Genomic DNA, 20220 nt, shown 5'->3' on the forward strand with positions numbered 1-20220 from the left:
AATTTAGCACGGCCAGTGCACCCTAACCAGCACTTCTTTCAGACTGTGGGACGCAACTGGAGCACCTGGAGGAAACCCACACAGACATGGGGAGAATGTGCAGACTCCGCACAGACAATGACCCAAGACTGGGAATTGAACCCGGGTCCCTGGTGCTGTGAGGCAGCAGTGCTAACCACTGCGCCACCCCACAGGTGGTAGAGGTGGATAGAATTACAACATTTAAAAGACATTTGGACAGGTACATGGATAGGAAAGGTTTAGAGGGTTATGGGCCAAATACAGGCATATATGACTAGTTCAGTTTAAGAAACCTGGTCGGCATAGAGGAGCTGGGCGGAAGGGCCTGTTTCCATGCTGTATATCTCTACGACTCTAAACAATAACACTGCCTGTATTCAAATCGATTTCCAATAAAATGTGCTGATTTTTTTTGAAAATAAGTATTTGCTTTCTCCTGCCTCTCAGGTCACCCATTCCCCAGGGGCAGTCAGACTCCAGGCCTCCGGTCCTTGCAGCTCTACAGTTGGCCACTGGGAGGTGCACAAACTCAGTCTGCAGCAACTCTAATGTCTGATTTCACCCGTAAACTTACGTGGAATTCACCAATGGCAGCAGAGTACCACTGAGGCAAGGCAGGTAGTCAACCTTGGAAAGGTACTGAGCCGAAGGCCAGGCAAGCACTTTGGCACAATGGTTAACACTGCTGCTTCACAGCGTCAGGGACCCAGGTTCAATTCTGGCCTTGGGTGATTGTGTGGAGTCTGCATGTTCTCCCCATTTCTGTGTGGGTTTCCTCCGGGTGCTCCGGTTTCCTCCCACACTCCAAAGATGTGCAGGTTAGGTGGATTGGCCACGCTAAATTGCCCCTTAGTGCCCAAAGATGTGCAGGTTAGCTGGATCGGCCATGCTAAATTGCCCCTTAATGTCCAAAGGTGTGTAGGTTGGATGGCTTGGCCATGCTAAATTGACCCTTAGTGTCTAAAGATGTGTAGCTTAGGTGGATTGGCCTGCTAAATTGCTCCTTAGTGTCCAAAGATGTGTTGGTTGGGTAGACTGGTCATGCTAAGTTGCCCTTTAGTGTCCAAAGATGTTTGGGTCGGTGGATTGGCCATGCTAAATTACCCCTTCGTGTCCGGGGATTTGCAGGGTAATATATGGGATTACACGGATTGGGCCAGGCTGGGATTGTTGTCGGTGCTGGCTCGATGGGCCGAATGGCTTCCTTCTGCACTGTAGGGATTCTATGATTCTTTCCCCCATTTGAAATTTCCTGCTGGGATTGAAAAATTTTGAATGTCAAAAATGTCATTACAGATTATAGACAAAAAAATGTCAAAACGTCTCACACAGGATGCTGCAGCACAACAACAGGATCTTAAAATAAGCGGTCAGCCATGTCTGCTGTGGGCAAAGTGCCCATGTTTGTCTAAGTAAATAATCTGTCTCTAGTTACAGGCCCAGACAACACTTCAAATTCCAATCTGGTCACGTGGGAAGGGGAGCGTGGAGTGGGAAGCATCTCATCGCTTGTGAACTCCACATCATGAAACCATAAATGCCTCCTAATGCTGTAGAAATCCATCTGGGTTATCAGACATTTATCTTAGCCCCATCACTGTAACTCAGAGTTAGAACTCTGCATGGACACGTATCTCTCCTATTCATTCACTGAGCCTGAATGTGCTTGTCGTGCGCACCTGCTGGTTTCTTTCTTTGTACTGTTGAGTCTTAGATCAAAAAAAAATTCATTTTGAAAGGCTGTTAGTCACTACGGTTGGTTACAATGCCCCGAGGGCGAGGGAGATAAAAAACATTAAATCAGACAGCATTCCATCCCATTCCTAGCTGCTCATTAGCACCCCTTGCTGGAAGGGGTGTGTAAAGACAGGGCCAGTTTCATTTTTACTGCATTGTTAAAAGAGATCCATAGAAACCTTACAGTGCAGGAGGAGGCCATTCGGCCCATCGAGTCTGCACCAAACACAATCCCACCCCCCATATCCCTACGTATTTACCCACTAATCCTTCTAACCTACATATCTCAGGACAATTTTAGCATGGTCAATCAACCTAACCCGCACATCTTTGGGAGGAAACACACGCAGACACGAGGAGAATGTGCAAACTCCACACAGACAGCAACCCAAGCTGGGAATCGAACCCAGGTCCCTGGAGCTGTGAAGCTGTAGTGCTAACCCCACTGTGCTACCATGCCACCCCTAGTGGGATACTCCCAGTGGGATACTGGAAGTGCATGATCAACTGTGATCATGTTGAATGGTGGTACAGGCTCGAGGGGCCGAATGGCCTCCTTCTGCACCAATTTTCTATGTTTCTAATGTGCAGACTATTTAAATTTTTAGTCTCGCGTGTGGCCCCTTAACCTCCTCCTGAGGAATCAGACCCCAGCCTGAGGAAGGGAGTAAAAGGATCAGCGTGGACAGAAAAATGAACCATCAGCACAAGCAGTGCTGCTACACAGGACAGCAGGATACATCGGTCAGGGAAATGAGGCTCTTGCAAGCGTCCAGACCAAACTCATCCCACTTCTCATTAAGACCTAGAAGGAGAACACATCAACAACAATAACGCAGACTTACATAGCACCTTCAACATTTGGAAATAGCCCAAGTCACTTCCCAGCAACATCACAAAGCAACACAGGACACTGAGCCACATAAGGCGATATTAGGACAAGTAACCAAAAGCTTGGTCAAAGAGGTAGGGATCAAAGAAAGTCTTAAAGACCATATGCTATAGGAGCAGAATTAGGCCATTCAGCCCATCGAACGTGCTCCACCAATCATGGCTGCTAAGTTTCTCAAGCCTATTCTCTTGCCTTTTCCCAGTAACCTTTGATCCCCTTACCGCGGGGTGGCACAGTGTGCTGCCTCACATCACCAGGGAATCCATGTTCGATTCCCAGCTTGGATCACTGTCTGTGTGGAGTCTGTATGTTCTCCCTGTGTCTGTGTGGGTTTCCTCCGGGTACTCCAGTTTCCTCCCACAGTCCTGGTTAAAGACATGGTGGTTAAATGAATTGACCATGCTAAATTCTCCCTTAGTGCACCCGCACATGCACTGGAGTGTGGCAACTAGGGGATTTTCACAGTAACTTCATTGCAGTGTTAATGTAAGCCTACTTGTGACACTAATAAATAAACTTTAAAAACTTTTAAAACTTTAAACAATCAAGAACCTATCTATCTCTGTCTTAAATACACTCAGTGACGTGGCCTCCTCTGTGGCAATGAATTCCACAGATCTGCCACTCTCTGGCTGAAGAAATTCCTCCTCATCTTGTTTCTAAAGGGTTGTCCCTTTACTCTGAGGCTGTGCCCTCGGATCCCAGTCTCTCCGACTATTGGAAACATCTTCCCCACGTCCACAGTATTCTGTAAGTTTCAATGAGATCCCCCCTCAACCTTCTAAACTCCACTGAGTACAGCTTGACGGGGAGAGGGATGGGGGTGGTGGTGGTGGTGGGGGGAGGTGTTTCAGCAGGAGATTGCTAAACTGGGAGTTTCAAGTCTCGATTATTCTTTACATGCAGATGGACATCTCTCCCGAACTTCATGTTTAGGTACCCTTGCTCTGGACTCTGGTAGGAGAGAGAGTCGATAGATTTCTTCAATTATCCCAAATGTCCAAATTAGATCATCCCCTACTCTTCTATACTCTAGGGAATACCAGCCCACTCTATACACCCTGTCCTTGTAATGAAATCCTGTCAACGCTCAATCATTCTGGGGATTATAATCATCGAGTCCCCGCAATGCAGAAAGAGGTCATTCAGCCCATTGAACCTGCACTGACAACAATCCCACCCAGACACTATCTCCGTAACCCCACATATTTTCCCCACTAGTCCCTCTAACCTACATATCCCGGGACACTAAGGGGCAATTTAGCCAATGCACCTAACCCGCACATCTTTCAGACCGTGGGAGGAAACCAGAGCACCAGGAGGAAACCCATGCAGACACAGGGTAAACATGAACACTCCACACAGACAGTGACCCAAGCCGGGAATCGAACCCAGATCCCTGGTGTTGTAAGACAGCAGTGTTATCCAGCATGCCACCATGCTGCCTGAGGGTAACTGAGCGTCTCATTATTTTGACGTGTATTTTTTTAAAGTTTATTTATTAGTGTCAGAAATGGGCTTACATTAACACTGCAATGAAGTTACTGTCAAAATCCTTAGTCGCCACACTCCGGCACCTGTTTGGGTACACTGAGGGAGAATTTAGCACGGCCAATGCACCCTAACCAGCACGTTTTTCAGACACGGAGAGAACATGCAAACTCCACACAGATAGCGACCTGCACCGGAAATTGAACCCAGGTCCCTGGCACTGTGAGGCAGCTGTGCTAACCACTATGCCACCGTGCATCACTCCAGCAATGTCAGTTCATTTACCGGTTTTCTGCATGATTTCGGCCAGAAGTTTCTGTAGCTCCAGCGCTGAAATAGCTTCATCCTGAAAGAATGATCAGATCTCAATAAAGCGTAATGGTTATACGACCCCACCTCCCAGTCTCCTAAATATTTGGAGTTAGAAGAGGAATCATAGAATCCCCACAGTGAATGGCCATCAAGCTTGCACCAACCATAATCCCAGCCATACCTTATCCCCAGGTATTTACCCTAGCTAGTCTCCCTGACACTAAGGGGCAATTTAGCAATCAACCTAACCCGCACACCTTTGGACTGGCGGGGGAAACCAGAGCACCCAGAGGAAACCCACACAGACACAGGGAGAATGTGCGAACTCCACACAGACAGTGACCCAAGATGGGAATCGAACCCGGGTCCTTGGCACTGTGAGGCAGCAGTGCCAACCACCGTGCCATGGTGTCACCACCCCCACGTTGACACACAAGACGATGAACTTGTCTTTAATTGTATCACTCTTGCTGAATCTGGGTATACAGATTCCTGAAGGTTTCATATTGTGATTTCCCATTTTCACCTCCCCCAGTTGTCCCGGCTAGTCAAACAGCCTCGCTGAGAAATAAGCGTGGCTGATGCCCCACACGAGCGATTCACCTGCAAGTGTCGGTAGCCCAGCAAGACGTCCGCATCCTTGTAAGAGGGCAGAGGAAAGCTCTGAAGGTGAACAAGTGCAAACTCACCGGTCCGCAGAACTTGTCAAACAAATCCTTGGATTCTGCAGCAGACGGAAGTGGACAGGGTGCGAGAGCTGGGACAACCTGAAGGTAAAGTGTGCACACTCTCAATATTTACAGATCAGTTCTTAGAATATCATAGAATCCCCACAGTGCAGAAAGAGGCCATTCGGCCCACTGAGTCTGCACCAACTACAATCCCACCCAGGCCCTATTTCCATACCCATATCTCCATGCAGAGGGACCTCAGGGTCCTTGTGCATGAGTCGCAAAAACCCAGCCTGCAGGTGGTCAGGAAGGCAAATGGGATGCTGGCTTTCGTAGCGAGGGGGATTGAATATAAAAGTAGGGAGGTCTTGCTGCAACTGTACAGGGCACTGGTGAGGCCGCAGCTGGAGTACTGTGTGCAGTTTTGGTCACCGCACTTACACAAGGATATTTTGGTCTTGGAGGGAGTGCAGAGAAGGTTTACTAGGCTGATACCGGAGTTGAGGGGGTTGAACTATGAGGAAAGGCTGAATAAACTAGGCTTGTACTCATTAGAGTTTAGAAGAATGAGGGGAGATCTCATTGAGACATATAAGATGATGATTGGGATGGATAGGATAGAGGTGGAGAGACTCTTCCCGCTCAGAAAGGACAGTAGGACTAGAGGGCACAGCCTCAAGATAAGGGAGGGGGGGCAGTTTAGAACGGAGTTGAGGAGGAACTTCTTCACTCAAAGGGTGGTGAATCTCTGGAATTATCTGCCCGTTGAAGTGGTGGAGGCTGCCTCGCCAAATATTTTTAAGACGCGGGTAGATAGGTTTTTGATAGGCAAGGGGATTAAGGGTTATGGGGAGAGGGCGGGAAAGTGGAACTGAGCCACGACAGATCAGCCATGATCTTATTGAATGGTGGGGCGGGCTCGAAGGGCTAGATGGGCTACTCCTGCTCCTATTTCTTATGTTATGTTCTTATACCCCTCACATTTACCTGCTAATCCTCCTGACACTAAGGGGCAATTTATCATAGAATGATAGAAACCCCTATAGTGCAGAAGGAGGCTATTTGGCACATGGAGTCTGCACCGAGCACAATCTCACCCAGGTGCCATTCCCGTAACCCCACAAATTTACCCTGCTAATCCCCCGATACTAGAATTAATTTAGCCTGGCCAATCAACCTAATCCGCACATCTCTGGACTGTGGGAGGAAACCGGAGCACCCGGAGGAAACTTAACGCAGATATGGGAGAACATGCAGACTTCGCACAGATGGTGACCCAAGCCGGGAATCGAACCTGGATCCCTGGTGCTGTGAGGCAGCAGTGCTAACCACTGTGCCAGTTCACTGAGCCATTGTGGTGTTTCATCACCACCTTTAGGCAATACATTCTAGTGTTGTCAGCAATGCCCACATCCCAACAATGAATGCCTACACAATGCCATTGCCTCAGTAGAGGTGATAACCCAGTGGTATTATTGCTAGACTATTAATCCAGAAACTTAGCTAATGTTCTGGGGACCTGGGTTTGAATCAGTTCAATAAAAATATCTGGAATTAAGAATTCCAAGAAACCATTGTCAGAAAAGCCCATCTGGTTCACTAATGTCCTTTCAGGCAGGAAATCTACTAACCTTACCTGGTCTGGCCCACATATGACTCCAGAGCCACAGTAATAGTTGACTCTCAACTGTCCTCCAAGGGCAACTAGGAATGGGCAATAAATGCTGGCCAGCCAGCGATGCCCATGTCCCATAAGTGAATAAAAAAAATACACATGCACACAAACATGCATGTACAGATGTGTATACAATACACACACACACACACAAACAGACATGCACACAGACACACGCACGTGTCTATACTTGCCTGAGGAATCTCAGTAGATGATGTGTTCCTCTCTGCAGGCCTAGAAGAGAGAGACATTAATCAGTCGTGGTTCCCTGCCCATGAAAAACCTGGGCGTTTTCTGTGATTTATTTTACTTCATTGACCATAACACAGGCGTTTCGTAGTCAAGCTGTCCCCTGATAAATGGCAGGGAGTTTGGCAAAGGCTTTCCTATGTTTAGTGTCTGCTTTCAATTCATTTCCACCTCACGCTAGTGATCATAGAATCCTACAGTGCAGGAGGCAGCCATTCGGCCCATCGACTCTGCACTGACCACAACCCCACCCAGACCCTATCCCCATAACCCCATGCATTTACCCTAGCTAGTCCCCCTTATACCAAGGGACAATTTAGCATGGCCAATCCAACTAACCCGCACATCTTTAGACTGTGGGAGGAAACCAGAGGACCCGGAGGAAACCCACGCAGACATGGGGAAAATGTGCAAACTCTGCACAGACAGTGACCCAAGTTGGGAATCGAACCCGGGTCCCTGGCGCTGTGTGGCAGCAGTGCTAACCATTGTGTCGCTGTGCCACCCATAACTGCAACAGACAGGCCGTGACCTGCTCACGAGCATTAGCTCGAGTTGGCATCTGCTGGCCTCACCACCAATGGTTGAGGACTCCTGCGGCCTAGTTTAATAAGCAGAGAAGAGTCTGACTGACTTTCACACAGGCAAGTTCAGTTCTAGGTTGTGAGAAAGAACTTTTATTTGACCAATTGGATTCTAGCAAAGACTGCCCTCGCACCTACCCCTCCTCCAATCGTTGGGATTTCAATACAATCTTGAAAAAATGTGTTAACTCATACCACACTCCTTCCTGATTTAACTGCCTGTGAGAGGTGGATTTCCTCAACAAAAAAACATTTGAGGAACTAAGTCTCAGTTTCTTCAATGTCTCGGTGGTAAAACCACCACCTCTGACCCAAACAGGCCTCAACATCCAGGTTGAAGCCCACTGGAGTTGAAACATCTGGACAAACACATGGATGTCAGACCTTTGGATCAACACTCTATAGATGGGTTCCAACACCACAAAACTATCCAATAGTTCTCCCTCTTCCCATCTTTCGCTCTTCATAGAATCTTATAGCATAGTAGGAGACTGTTTGGCCCATCATGCTAGTGCTGGCTCTTTGAAAGAGCTAGTCATTTAGGCCACGACACTTTGAGTTCCAATGCCTTAATGATGCAGCAGATCGATGGCAGAGAAAGAAAAGGATCCCACCGCATTATGGGACATCCTGTGCCCAAAGCTCTATGGGTCGAGAATTAGCCTGTTCAGTCACATGACAATGCATGGCAAAACCCTGAGTAGACGTTATGCTCAAACTGAGAGACAGCCAACATGGTGACCACTTACTCCCACTCTCCTACTTGGCGACATGGTGGTTAACACTGCTGCCTCACAGCGCCATTCAATTTCAGCCTTGGGTCACTGTCTGTGTGGAGACTGCACGTTCTCCCTGTGTCTGCATGGGTTTTCTCTGGGTGCTGCGGTTTCCTCCCACATTCCAAAGATGTGTAGGTTAGGTTGTTTTTTTTTAATTCGTGGGACATGGACATCACCAGCTGGCCAGCATTTATTGCCCATCCAGTTGTCCTTGAACTGAGTGGCACTCAAGGCCACTTCAGAGGGCAGTTGAGAGTCAACCACATTGCTGTGGCTCTGGAGTCACATGTAGGCCAGGCCAGGCCAGGTAAGGATGCAGATTTCCTTCCCTGAAGAACATTAGTGAACTAGATGGGTTTTTCCAACAACTGACAATGGTTTCATGGTCATCAGTAGGTTCTTAAATCCAGATTTTTAAAATTGAATTCAAATTCCAATATCTGCCGTAGCAGGATTTGAACCCAAGTCCTCAGAACATTAGTGGAATTTCTGGACTAATAGTCTAGTGATAATACCATGAGGACATCACCTCCCTGACTGGCCATGGTAAATTGCCCCTTAGTGTCAGGGGATTAGCAGGGTAAATACATGGGGTTACAGAGATAGAAAGAAGTCTCACAACACCAGGTTAAATTCTAACAGGTTTATTTGGAACCATGAGCTTTCGGAGCGCTGTTCCTTCATCAGGTGAGTGGTTAGGCTAGATGAAGGAGCAGTGCTCTGAAAGTTCATGATTCCAAATAAACTTGTTGGACTTTAATCTGGTGTCGTGTGACTTCTTACTGTGCCCACCCTAGTTCAATGCTGGCATCTCCACATCATTACAGGGATAGGGATTGTTGTCAGTGCAGGCTCAATGGGTTGAATGGCCTCCTTTTGCACTGTAGGAATTTGACCATAAGAAGCAGGAGCAGAATTAGGCCACTTGGCCCATTGAGTCTGCTCCGCCATTCAATCATGGCTGATATTTTTCTCATCCCCATTCTCCTGCCTTTTCCTCATAACCCCTGATCCCCTTATTAATCAAGAACCTATCTATCTCTGTCTTAAAGCCACTCAATGACCTAGCCTCCACAGCCTTCTGTGGCAAAGAGTTCCACAGATTCGCCACTCTCTGGTGAAGAAATTCCTCCTCATCTCTGTTTTAAAGGATCGTCCCTTTAACCTGAGGTTGTGCCCTCTGGTTCTAGTTTTTCCTGCTAGCGGAGACATCCTCTCCATGTCCACTCTATCCAGGCCTCACAGTATCCTGTAAGTTTCAATAAGATTCCCCCTCATCCTTCTCGACTCCAATGAGTACAGACCCAGAGTCCTCAACCATTCCTCATACGACAAGCTCTTCATTCCAGGGATCATTCTTGTGAACCTCCTCTGGACCCTTTCCAAGACCAGCACATCCTTCCTTAGATATGGGGTCCAAAACTGCCCACAATACTCCAAATGGGGTCTGACCAGAGACTTATACAGCCTCAGAAGTAAATCCCTGCTCTTGTATTCTTGCCCTCTCGACATGAACATTAACATTGCATTTGCCTTCCTAACTGCCCACTGAACCTACACTTTAACCTTCATGGCCTTATGGTTCTTTCCCCCAGAGCACTGCCCATTTCTCCTTTTTATCCAACTCCCCTTTCGAAAGTTCTTGTTGAATCTGTTTCCAACCTCCTGTCCTTTCTCGACCAGAACTCTCTGCCTTGTTGCACCCAGGTTATTTACATTCTTGGAGAGAAAAACTCATGCTTACGCTGCAGAGTTCCCCTTCTCAGTGAAGACTCGCAGAAGGAATTCTCCCTCCTCATTGGGGTTGGCGGTTGACGGGATAATGACGTAGTGACCTGGCGGGAGACGGCCGCGCATCATGACCTCCGTGCTGTTTCTGTGCTCCTTCACCGACAGCACAGGCGATGATTTCTGCAAATCCTCGTACGTCAGGTAAGCTTTAGTCGGGTCTCCCTGTGAAAGAGGAGAGGCGCAGCAGGGGCTATAGTTATTGATCTAGAGACAGAGATTGATGGTGGAAGAGAGGCGAGACCACATGGTGAGTCGAGGATTGACCAGATAATGCACGATGAGTACTCGAATCTTTTAAGCTTTTCAAGAATCATAGAACCCCACAGTACCATTGGGCTCTTGAGTCTGCACTGACCACCATCCCAAGCCCTATCCCCATGGAATTACCTTAGCTAGTCCCCCTGACTCTAAGGGGCAATTAAGCATGGCCAATCCACCTAACCCGCCAATTTTCTGACTGCGGAGCACCTGGAGGAAACTCACACAGACACGGGGAGAACGTACAAACTCCACACAGACAGTGACCCAAGCTGGGAATGAGGCAACAGTGCTAACCAGTGTGCTATCATGCAGCCCCTGCCTAGCAAGGAGAACAAACACAGTGAATTTCACTGTGGTGTCCTAACCGAATTCCTGCAGTGTCAGCTATAGCACTTTTTATCCAATGAGTTAAAACACCAATAGCCTTACAGTTTGGGGTGTACTTTCAACCAATAGCATTTCTAATCCTTCATTTGCAGACATAGTCCACCAATCATAGCATAGATTTTTGTCCTTATCCAATAGAAAACCGTCTCCTTCATTAGCGTAATCATAGCATCCCTACAGTACAGAAGAAGCCTTTCGGGCCCATCGAGTCTGCACTGACCACAATCCTACCCAGGTCCCATCCCTGTAACCCCACACATTTACCCTGCTAATCCCCCTGAAACAAAGGGGCAATTTCTCATGGCCAAATCACCTAATCCACACATCTGGTAGCTGTGATAGTGGAGTCGGACACTTTAGAAACTTTCAAGCGGTTATTGGATAGGCACATGGAGCACACCAGACTGAGAGGGAGTGGGATAGCTTGATCTTGGGTTCGGACATAGCTCAGCATGACATCGAGGGCTGAAGGGCCTGTACTGTGCTGCACTGTTCTACGTTCTATCTTTGGAGCATGGGGGGAAACCGGAGCGCCTGGAGTAAACCCAGGCAGACACAGGGAGACTGTGCAAACTCCACACAAACAGTGACCCGAGGCCAGAATTGAACCCGGCTCCCTGGCGCTGTGAGGCAGCAGTGCTAACCACCGTGCTGCCCTAATATGTCAACATATCTTGTTTTTTGGTATTTATCGTGGTAATTTGTCTTTGTTTCATCCTGTGGCCAAGGCCATGATTGCAGTGTTTATGACACTGACACAAGGTTAGATTAGTCTCTTTCCTGAATGCACAACTACTGACCTCAAATGAAGCTTGGTGTGACTTGTTGAAGAGTTGCCTTGTTGTAAGTTAATTTCCCCAATCTCACCTTAAAGATGTCAAACCCCACGTACAGGAAGTTGACCCCCATAAGCCTCATCCTCCGCCTGTGCTTCTGCATCAACACCACGAGGAATGTGCAGGTCACCTCAGGGTCATCAGGGTCATCATCCTCTTCAAACAAGGCCAGTTTAAACTGCGGATTCATCCAGTAGTACTTATCTGAAAATATCGGATCAGAAAGGGTCACACAGATACTCTCTGCCCCACTTGGTCTGGGACATCAGAAAGAGCTCGACACACAAATATTCTCATCCTCTAGTCTCCAGGGCACAATACACAGCCACTAACGCCAGGGCAATCCATTGCACATTGGGATCGAGGGACGTTACAATGCTCCTTTACCCTCTCCACACTGCGACATGCTAACAATGCACATGCACTGTAAAATCAGCACTAATCAAATAAAATAAAAGATTGAGCCACATAAGGAGATAAACAGTTCATAGAATCATAGAATCCTACAGTGTCTGCAACAACTCTCTGACAGGGCATCCTACCTATGCCCTCTCCCCCACCATACACCTCATCAATTTCAAGAAGTGTACAACAGAACATGCCCCTGTCTACATCGATATTGATGAAGTGGAATGGTGATCTAGGTGTCCAGATCACCAAGAATCTGTCCTAATCCCTTCACACCAACAGTATAGTTAAGAAAGCCCACAAACACCTCTACTGTCTCAGAAAGCTGAGGAATGTCCCCTATGAAATCTCATCAACTTTTACAGATGGTCCATAGAAAGCATCCTTTCCGAATGGTTTGGTATGGTTCCTGCTCTGCCCAAAACCACACGAAACTACAAAGCACTGTGAACGAAGCCCAGTCCATCATGGAAACCAGCCTCCCATCCATTGACTCGGCAAAGCAGGACCTCATGCATTTCGGACATTCTTTCTTCCACCTTCTTCTATCAAGAAAAAGATACAAAAGTCTGAGATCATGTACCAACTGACTCAAGAACAGCTTCCTATCTGCTGCCATCAGACTTTTGAATGGACCTACTTTATAATAAAAAAACTTTCTCTACACCCTAGCTACGACTGTAACACTACATTCTGCACTCTCTCCTTTCCTTCTCGCTTGTGTATTCTATGAACGGTATCTTTTGTCTGTATAGCACGCAAGAAACAATACTTTTCATTGGACCCTAATACACATGACAATAAATCAACTTTTACCATAGATAATTCATTCAACGTGGACATCTTGGGACACTAAGGGGTGATTTAGCATGGCCAATTCATCTAACTTATGCATCTTTGGACACTAAGGTGCAATTTAGCATGGCCAATCCACCTGACTTGAACATCTTTGTATACTAAGGGACAATTTAGCATGGCCAATCCACCCAACCTGCACATCCTTGGACATTAAGGGGCAATTTAGCATGGCCAATTCACCTAACCTGCACATCTTTGGACTGTGGGAGCAAACAGAGCATCTGGAGGAAAAGCTGGTCAAAGAGGAAGGTTTTAATAAGGAGAGAAATGCAGAGAGATTTAGAAAGGGAATCCCAGTGCTTAGAACCTAGGCTGCTGGAGGCACGATCGTTAATATTGGGAGTGAGGAAAATGAGGTCAGAATCGGAAGCGCGCAGAGATCCCAAAGGACTGAGAGGCTGGAGGTGATTTCAGAGTAAAAGTGTGAACACAGCATGAGAGTTTTTAAACTGAGGTGCTGCCAGATGGGGAGCTAAGGCAGATCAGTGAGTGTCAGTGTGATGGGTGAACAGGACTTGATGCAAATTAGGATCAAGGCAACAAAGCTTTGGATGGGATCAAGTTTTCAGTACAAGGTGGGAGGTTATAAACCTCTATTAAGTCACCTCTCATCCTCCTCTGCTCTAAAGAAAAAAGCCCCAGCTCCCTCAATCTTTCCTCATAAGACGTACACTCCAAACCAGGCAGTATCCTGGTAAATCTCCTCTGCACTTTTACCAATGATTCCACATCCTTCTGATAGTGAGGTGACCAGAACTGAACATAATATTCCAAATGTGGTCTCACCAAGGTCCTGTATAGTTGCAGCATAATCCCACAGCTCTTAAACTCAAACCCCGTTAATAAACGCTAGCACACTATAAGTCTTCTTCACAGCTCTATCCACTTGAGTGGCAACCTTTAGAGATCTGTGGATATGAACCCCAAGATCTCTCTGCTTCTCCACATGCCTCAAAATCCTGCTGTTGACCCTGTAATCTGCATTCAAGTTTGTCCTACCAAAATGAATCATCTCGCACTTATCAGGGTTAAACTCCATCTGCCACTTTTTGGCCCAGCTCTGCATCCTATCAATGTCTCTTTGCAGCCTACAAGAGCCCTCCACCTTATCCACTATTCCACCAATCTTGGTGTCATCAGCAAATTTACTAATCCACCCTTCAGCCCCCTCTTCCAAGTCATTGATAAAAATCACAAATAGCAGAGGACCCTGTGGTACACCGCTGCTAACTGGCCTCCAGTCTGAAAATTTTCCCTCACCACCACCCTCTGTCTTCTATGAGACAGCCAGTTACTTATCCAATTGGCCAAATTTCCTTCTATCCCACACCTCCTTACTTTCTTCATGAGCTTACCATGGGGAACTTTATCAAATGCCTTACTAAAATCCACGTATACGACATCAACTGCTCTACCTTCATCTACTTAGTTACATCCTCAAAGAATTCAATCAAATTTGTGAGGCAGGACTTACGCCTCACGAAACCGTGCTGTCTATCCCAGATTAAACTGCATCTTTCCAAATGGTTATAAATCCTATCTCTCAGGACCCTTTCCATTAACTTATCGACCACCGAAGTAAGACTGGCCTATAATTACCAGGGTCATCCCTATTTCCTTTTTTGAAGAGGGGAACAATATTCGCCACTCTCCAGTGCTCTGACACAATCCCCATGGACAGTGAGGACCCAAAGATCAAAGCTAAAGGCTCTGCAATCTTATCCCTTGCCTCCCAAAGTATCCTAGGATGTATCCCATCTGGCCCAGGGGAACTTTTTGACCCTCAGGTTTTTCAAAATTGCTAATACATCTTCCCTCAGAACATCTACCTCCTCCAGTCTATCAGCCTGTATCACATGCTGTATCACAGTACTTTGGAAAAATACAGAGCGGGGCAGGTGAGGCTGCAGGGCACTAGTACCCATTTAATTGGAGCAAAGAGTGAGTTAGGGTACCCAAGGAGAAGCTGAAGATCGGCAGTGGAGTAGCACAGTGGTTAGCACCGCTGCTTCACAGCGCCAGGGACTCAGGTTCAATTCCCAGCTTGGGTGACTGTCTGTATGGAATTTGCATGTTCTCCCCATGTCTGCTTGGGTTTCCTCTGGGCACTCCGATTTTCTCCCACAATCCAAAGATGTATGCAGGATTGGCCATGCTAAATTGCCTCTTAGTGTCCAAAGATGTGCAGGTTAGGTAGACTGGCCATGCTAAATTGTCCCTTAGTGGCCAAAGATATGCAGGTTAGGGGGATTGGCCATGCTAAATTGCCCCTTAGCGTCTAAAGGTGTATAGATTAGGGGGATTGGCCATAGTAAATGTGCAGGATTATGGGCATAGGGAAGAGGAGAGGGCCTGGGTGGGATGCTCTTTCGCAGAGTTGCTGTAGACTCGATGGGCCAAATGGCCTCTTTTTGCATTGTCAGGATTCTATGGGGCGAATTGGAAAAGAAGCATTTAATACAGTTCGGTTGTGTTCTACCTTTATAACGCAAGTTGCCTCCAGCTGAGAAGCCCCGGATCCATCGCCCCTCATACATCATCTCCAGCCAGGGTTTCAGCTTCCCGTCTGGATTGGACAGCTGCTCCAGGCTCAGGTGACAAAGCTCCACACACTCAAAGTTTTCCCTGAAATCCTCAATGGACATCCTGATTAAAACAAACATGGAAAATAATCGGATTAATGAGCCACAACTCACACCCGTTCGCAACTATTATTGACACTCTCAGCTGTGGCTCAGGGACTGTCTTGCCTCTGTGTCAGGAGGTTCACTGGGTTCGGGTCCCATCCTAGTGACTTGAACCCATCGTCTGACATTGCCAGTGGAGCACTGGAGGGAAAGCTGCACTGCTCTCCTCCAATAACAGAAACTTGCATTTATATAGCACCTTTGATACAATAAAATGAGCCAAGAAGCTTCAGTGGGATGTTATGACACATTGGACTACATAAGGCAATATCAGGGCAGACTCCAAATGCTTGGTTTTAAGGAGATCTTCAAATGAGAAAGAGGGTGGAGAAGTTTAGAGAAGGAACTTAGGCCCACGCAGCTGAAGGCACAGTTGCTAATGGTGAAACATGGGATTTAATAAAGTGCCATGGTGCCATCTGCCCTATACCTAAACTTAGTGGAGGAGAAGATGGAAGGAAAGAAGGATGTGGAAGATAAAAATGATAATTATAAGTGATTTTTTAAAAACTTTCCATGGGATTGTGGGCGTTGCTAGCTCGGCCAGTATTTATTGTCCATCCCTAATTGCCCTTGAACTGAGTGTCTCACTTGGCCATTTCAGAGGGCAGTTAACTACATTGCTGTGGCTCTGGAGCCACATGTAGGCCAGACCGGGTAAGGACAGCAGATTTCCTCCCCTAAAGGACATTAGTGAACCAGATGGATTTTTCCGACAATCGACAATGGTTTCAATGTCATCAGTAGGTTCTTAATTCCAGATTTTTTTTCACTGAATTGAAATTCCATCCATCTGCCATGGTGGGATTTGAACCAGGGTCCCCAGAGCATTAACCTGGGTCTCTGGATTCCTAGCCCAGTGACAATACTACTATGCCACTGCCTCGTCCTATCCATGGAGTGTTTCAGCATGCCCACCTCATAATATCTCACAATGGGCGGCACAGTGATCAGCACTGCTGCCTCACAGCACCAGGGACCCGAGTTCAAATACCGGTCGGGTCACTGTCTGTGTGGAGTTTGCATGTTCTCCCTGTTTCTTCATGGGTTTCCTCTGGGTGCTTTGGTTTCCCCCCACATTCCAAAGATTTATGGGTTAGGTGGATTGGCCAAGCCAAATTGCCCCTTAATGTTTAAAGATGTGCGGGTTAGATCAATTGGTCATGCTAAATTGCCCCTTAGTGTCCAAAGATGTGCAGATTAGGTGGATTGGTCATGCTAAGTTGCCCTTAGTGTCCTGGGATGCGTAGGTTAGCAGGATTAGTAGGATAAATATGTGGGATTAAGGGGATATGGCTGAGACGGGATTGTTGTTGGTGCAGACTTGATGGGCTGAACGGCCTCCTTCTACACTGCAGGGATTCTATACCTATATCTCAAAGGAGGGAAGATGGGGGAGATTTATAATCTATCAGCCACCTACCAAAACTCTCCATCTTCCAGGTGCCCCATCTGAGGACAGTTTTTGTCAGTGACTTGCTTCCATTCTGAAGACCTGTACAAAAACAAAAACATTCAGCTGTAATCAAACATCTTACTGCTCAAGATACAACACCTAGAACAATGGCATTGAGGTAGGACTAACAGAACAGGGTATGTCATTAGTATGGAACAGTCCAGAATATCAGTAACAGTCCTGTCCAGTAACCTGGAATAGGGAAAGTAGCAGAGGCTGAAACAGTGAGACAAGTGTGTGTTCTGCACAATCCCCAAGACTAATAACTTCTTCCAATAAGAGGCATCAAAATCAAGCACAAAATGTCAGGCTTCTTGCTCTTTGTATTTTATATATATACCAGCAGCAAGTCATTTTAAATACAATAATATGTTATGAGGCACTTCACAGGAGAATAAGCAGGGGGCAGGATGGAGCAGATAGGGAGAAACAGTTCCCGTCTGTAAAAGGATCGAGAAGGAGGGGTACACGGATTTAAAGTGATTTGCAAAAGAAGCAAATGTGATGCGAGAATAGAGTTCTTCACCCAGTGAGTGGTTGGGGTCTGCAATGTTCAGCCTGAAAGTGTGGTGGAGGTTCCATCGAGGCATTAAAGGGGGCATTAGATGATTATTTGAGTAGAAACAATGTGCAGGAATGTAGGGGAAAGGCAGGGGAATGGTACTAAGTCACAATGCCTGTTTGGAGAGCCGGGAGGACGAGCAGGGTAAATACATGGGCTTTGTGGGATTGTTGGTGTAGGCTCGAAGGGCTGAATAGCCTCCATCTGCACTGTAACAATTCTGTGAAATAATTTGACATGTGGGAAAATTAGGACAGATGCCCAAAGGCTTGGTATTAGAGGCAGCATCTCAAAGGAAGAGAGAGATAAGGGTGGCAGTGTGGTTAGCACTGCTGCCTCACAGCTCCAAGGACCTGGGTTCGATTCCCGGCTTGGGTCACTGTCTGTGCGGAGTCTGCACATTCTCCCCATGTCTGCATGGGTTTTCTCCAGGTGCTCCGGTTTCCTTCCACATACCAAAAGATGTGCTGGATCGGTGGATTGGCCAAACTCCCTTGTCTAGGAGGTTTAGCAGGGCAAATACATGGGCCAACATCCCATTTGCTATTTTTATTGAGGGCTGCATCTGCATACCGACTTTGTGTGATTCATGAACACAGACACCCAGATACCTCTGCCCTGACGCATTTTGAATCTGCTTTCCGTTTATGTAATAATTTGCCTTTCTATTTTTTCTGCCAAAATTTCAACCTCACACTTACCCACAACAAACTCCATCTGTCAAATGGAGAAATGAAATCTCTCTCTCTCTCTGCCCTGTCCAGGCCTCTTTCTTAGAAACCACTGAAACCCTACAGTGCAGAAAGAGGCCACTCGGCCCATCGAGTCTGCACTGACCACAATCCCACCCAGGCCCTACCCCCATATTCCTACATATTTACCCACTAATCCCTCTAACCTACACATCTCAGGACATTAAGGGGCAATTTAAGCATGGCCAGTCAACCTAACCCTCACATTTTTGGACTGTGGGAGGAAACTGGAGCACCCGGAGAAAACCCATGCAGACACGAGGAGAATGTGCAGACTGCACACAGACAGTGACCCAAGCCAGGAATCGAATCCAGGTCCCTGGAACTGTGAAGCAGCAGTGCTCACCACTGTGCCACCGTGCCGCCCAAGGAGAACCTTTTCAAATCTATCCCGGGACCATTCTCGTGACTCATTCCTGCACTCTCTCTCCAATGCCCACACATCTTCCTAAAGTACGGCGCCCAGAACCGGACACAATACTCCAGCTGAGGACTGAACAGATGTTTAGACGGCTATCTCGCTGTCACTCCCTCACCTGTCACTCCAAGGCCCGTTCCACTCCAATTTCCCCCACGGATTGCGAACCCGTACCAACTCCACTCTGCCCGCCTTCAGCTGAACCTACACCGCAAGCAGAAGACAAGCAAAGTCACTGAGCCAGGAAATTTCAAATAAGCCCCTGCGTGCAGCACAACATAACACCGATAACTGGCAGTGACCTCAATCCGGGGAACTGACTGTCAAAGAACCAGCACTGAGTGCAATAATTAAAAACAAAATACATTTCCGCCCGAGGCCAGGTGTCAAAAGTATTGGACAGGGCGCGGGGGGAGATTTATCTGAATGCTATCGTTCAGGGCTTCAGTTATTGCAGAGAAGCTGAGATTGCTCTTAGAGCAGAGAAGGTGAATTATAGATTCTTTTCATAGAATCATAGAATCCCTACAGTGCAGAAAGGGCTATTCGGCCCATCAAGTCTGCACCGACTCCCTAACACTGTCTTACCCAGACCCTCTCCCCGTCCCTATCCCCATAACCCCACACATTTACTATGGCCAATCCACCTAACCTACACTAAGGGGCAATTTAGCATGGCCAATCCATCTGACCTGCACATCTTTGGACACTAAGGGGCAATTTAACATGGCCAATCCACCTAACCCACACAACTTTGGACACAAAGGGGCAATTCCCCTAAGCTGCACATCTTTAGACACTAAGGGGCAACTTAGCATGGCCAATTCCCCCTAACCTGCACATCTTTGGACTATGGGAGGAAACTGAAGCACCTGGAAGAAACACACGCAGACACGGGGAGAACATGCAGATTCCACACAGACAGTGACCCAAGTCGGGAATCAAACCTGTGTCCCTGCTGTCCAGATTAGTATTGAAGGATTGATATTGGCCAGAATGCTAAATAGGCCTCCCCTGCTCTTTAAAATACTGGCCGTGGAATCCTTCACATCCACATGAGTGGACAGACATGTCCTCGGATTAACATCTTATCCAAAGGATAATGGGACAGATGTATCTCTATCAGCAAGGAAACAATCCCTTGCAGGCATTGAGGGAAATCAGGAAGATGTGGAATTTAGTTCTTCACTGCGTCACATCTTGGGACACCCACCCAACCCACAAGTTCAAAGTTCACTGCTGCTGTGTTCCAGGTCACGAAAGACCTCCCCGAAATTAGTGACAAGCCAGAGGAGGGCGAAGCTCAGCCATCTCATTCCTTCAGCCAGCAAGGATTCACACACCTTAACAAAAACAAGTCAATTAGGGAAGGATTCAGTTCACATCACAGCAG

General features: G+C 47.1%; 1 protein-coding gene across 2 annotated transcripts in view; it reads right to left on the reverse strand.

Moving 5' to 3' along the window:
* The window catches only part of LOC145362257 (calpain-9-like), a 47134-nt gene that overhangs the window by 16709 nt on the left and 10205 nt on the right, over positions 1–20220 (reverse strand). For both annotated transcript variants that reach the window (XM_080218337.1, XM_080218336.1), the window contains exons 7-15: positions 18946–19031; positions 17063–17134; positions 15432–15598; positions 11718–11890; positions 10156–10364; positions 6994–7033; positions 5143–5220; positions 4427–4487; positions 2499–2563 (exon numbers count right to left, since the gene is read on the reverse strand). In XM_080218337.1, the coding sequence (XP_080074463.1) occupies positions 2499–2563; positions 4427–4487; positions 5143–5220; positions 6994–7033; positions 10156–10364; positions 11718–11890; positions 15432–15598; positions 17063–17134; positions 18946–19031 (951 nt within the window). The remainder of the gene's footprint in view (positions 1–2498; positions 2564–4426; positions 4488–5142; positions 5221–6993; positions 7034–10155; positions 10365–11717; positions 11891–15431; positions 15599–17062; positions 17135–18945; positions 19032–20220) is intronic.

Source organism: Carcharhinus amblyrhynchos, unplaced genomic scaffold (assembly GCF_965287045.1).
Source record: "Carcharhinus amblyrhynchos unplaced genomic scaffold, sCarAmb.v2.hapA scaffold_37, whole genome shotgun sequence".
In the NCBI taxonomy this organism is placed as follows: Eukaryota; Metazoa; Chordata; class Chondrichthyes; order Carcharhiniformes; family Carcharhinidae; genus Carcharhinus; species Carcharhinus amblyrhynchos.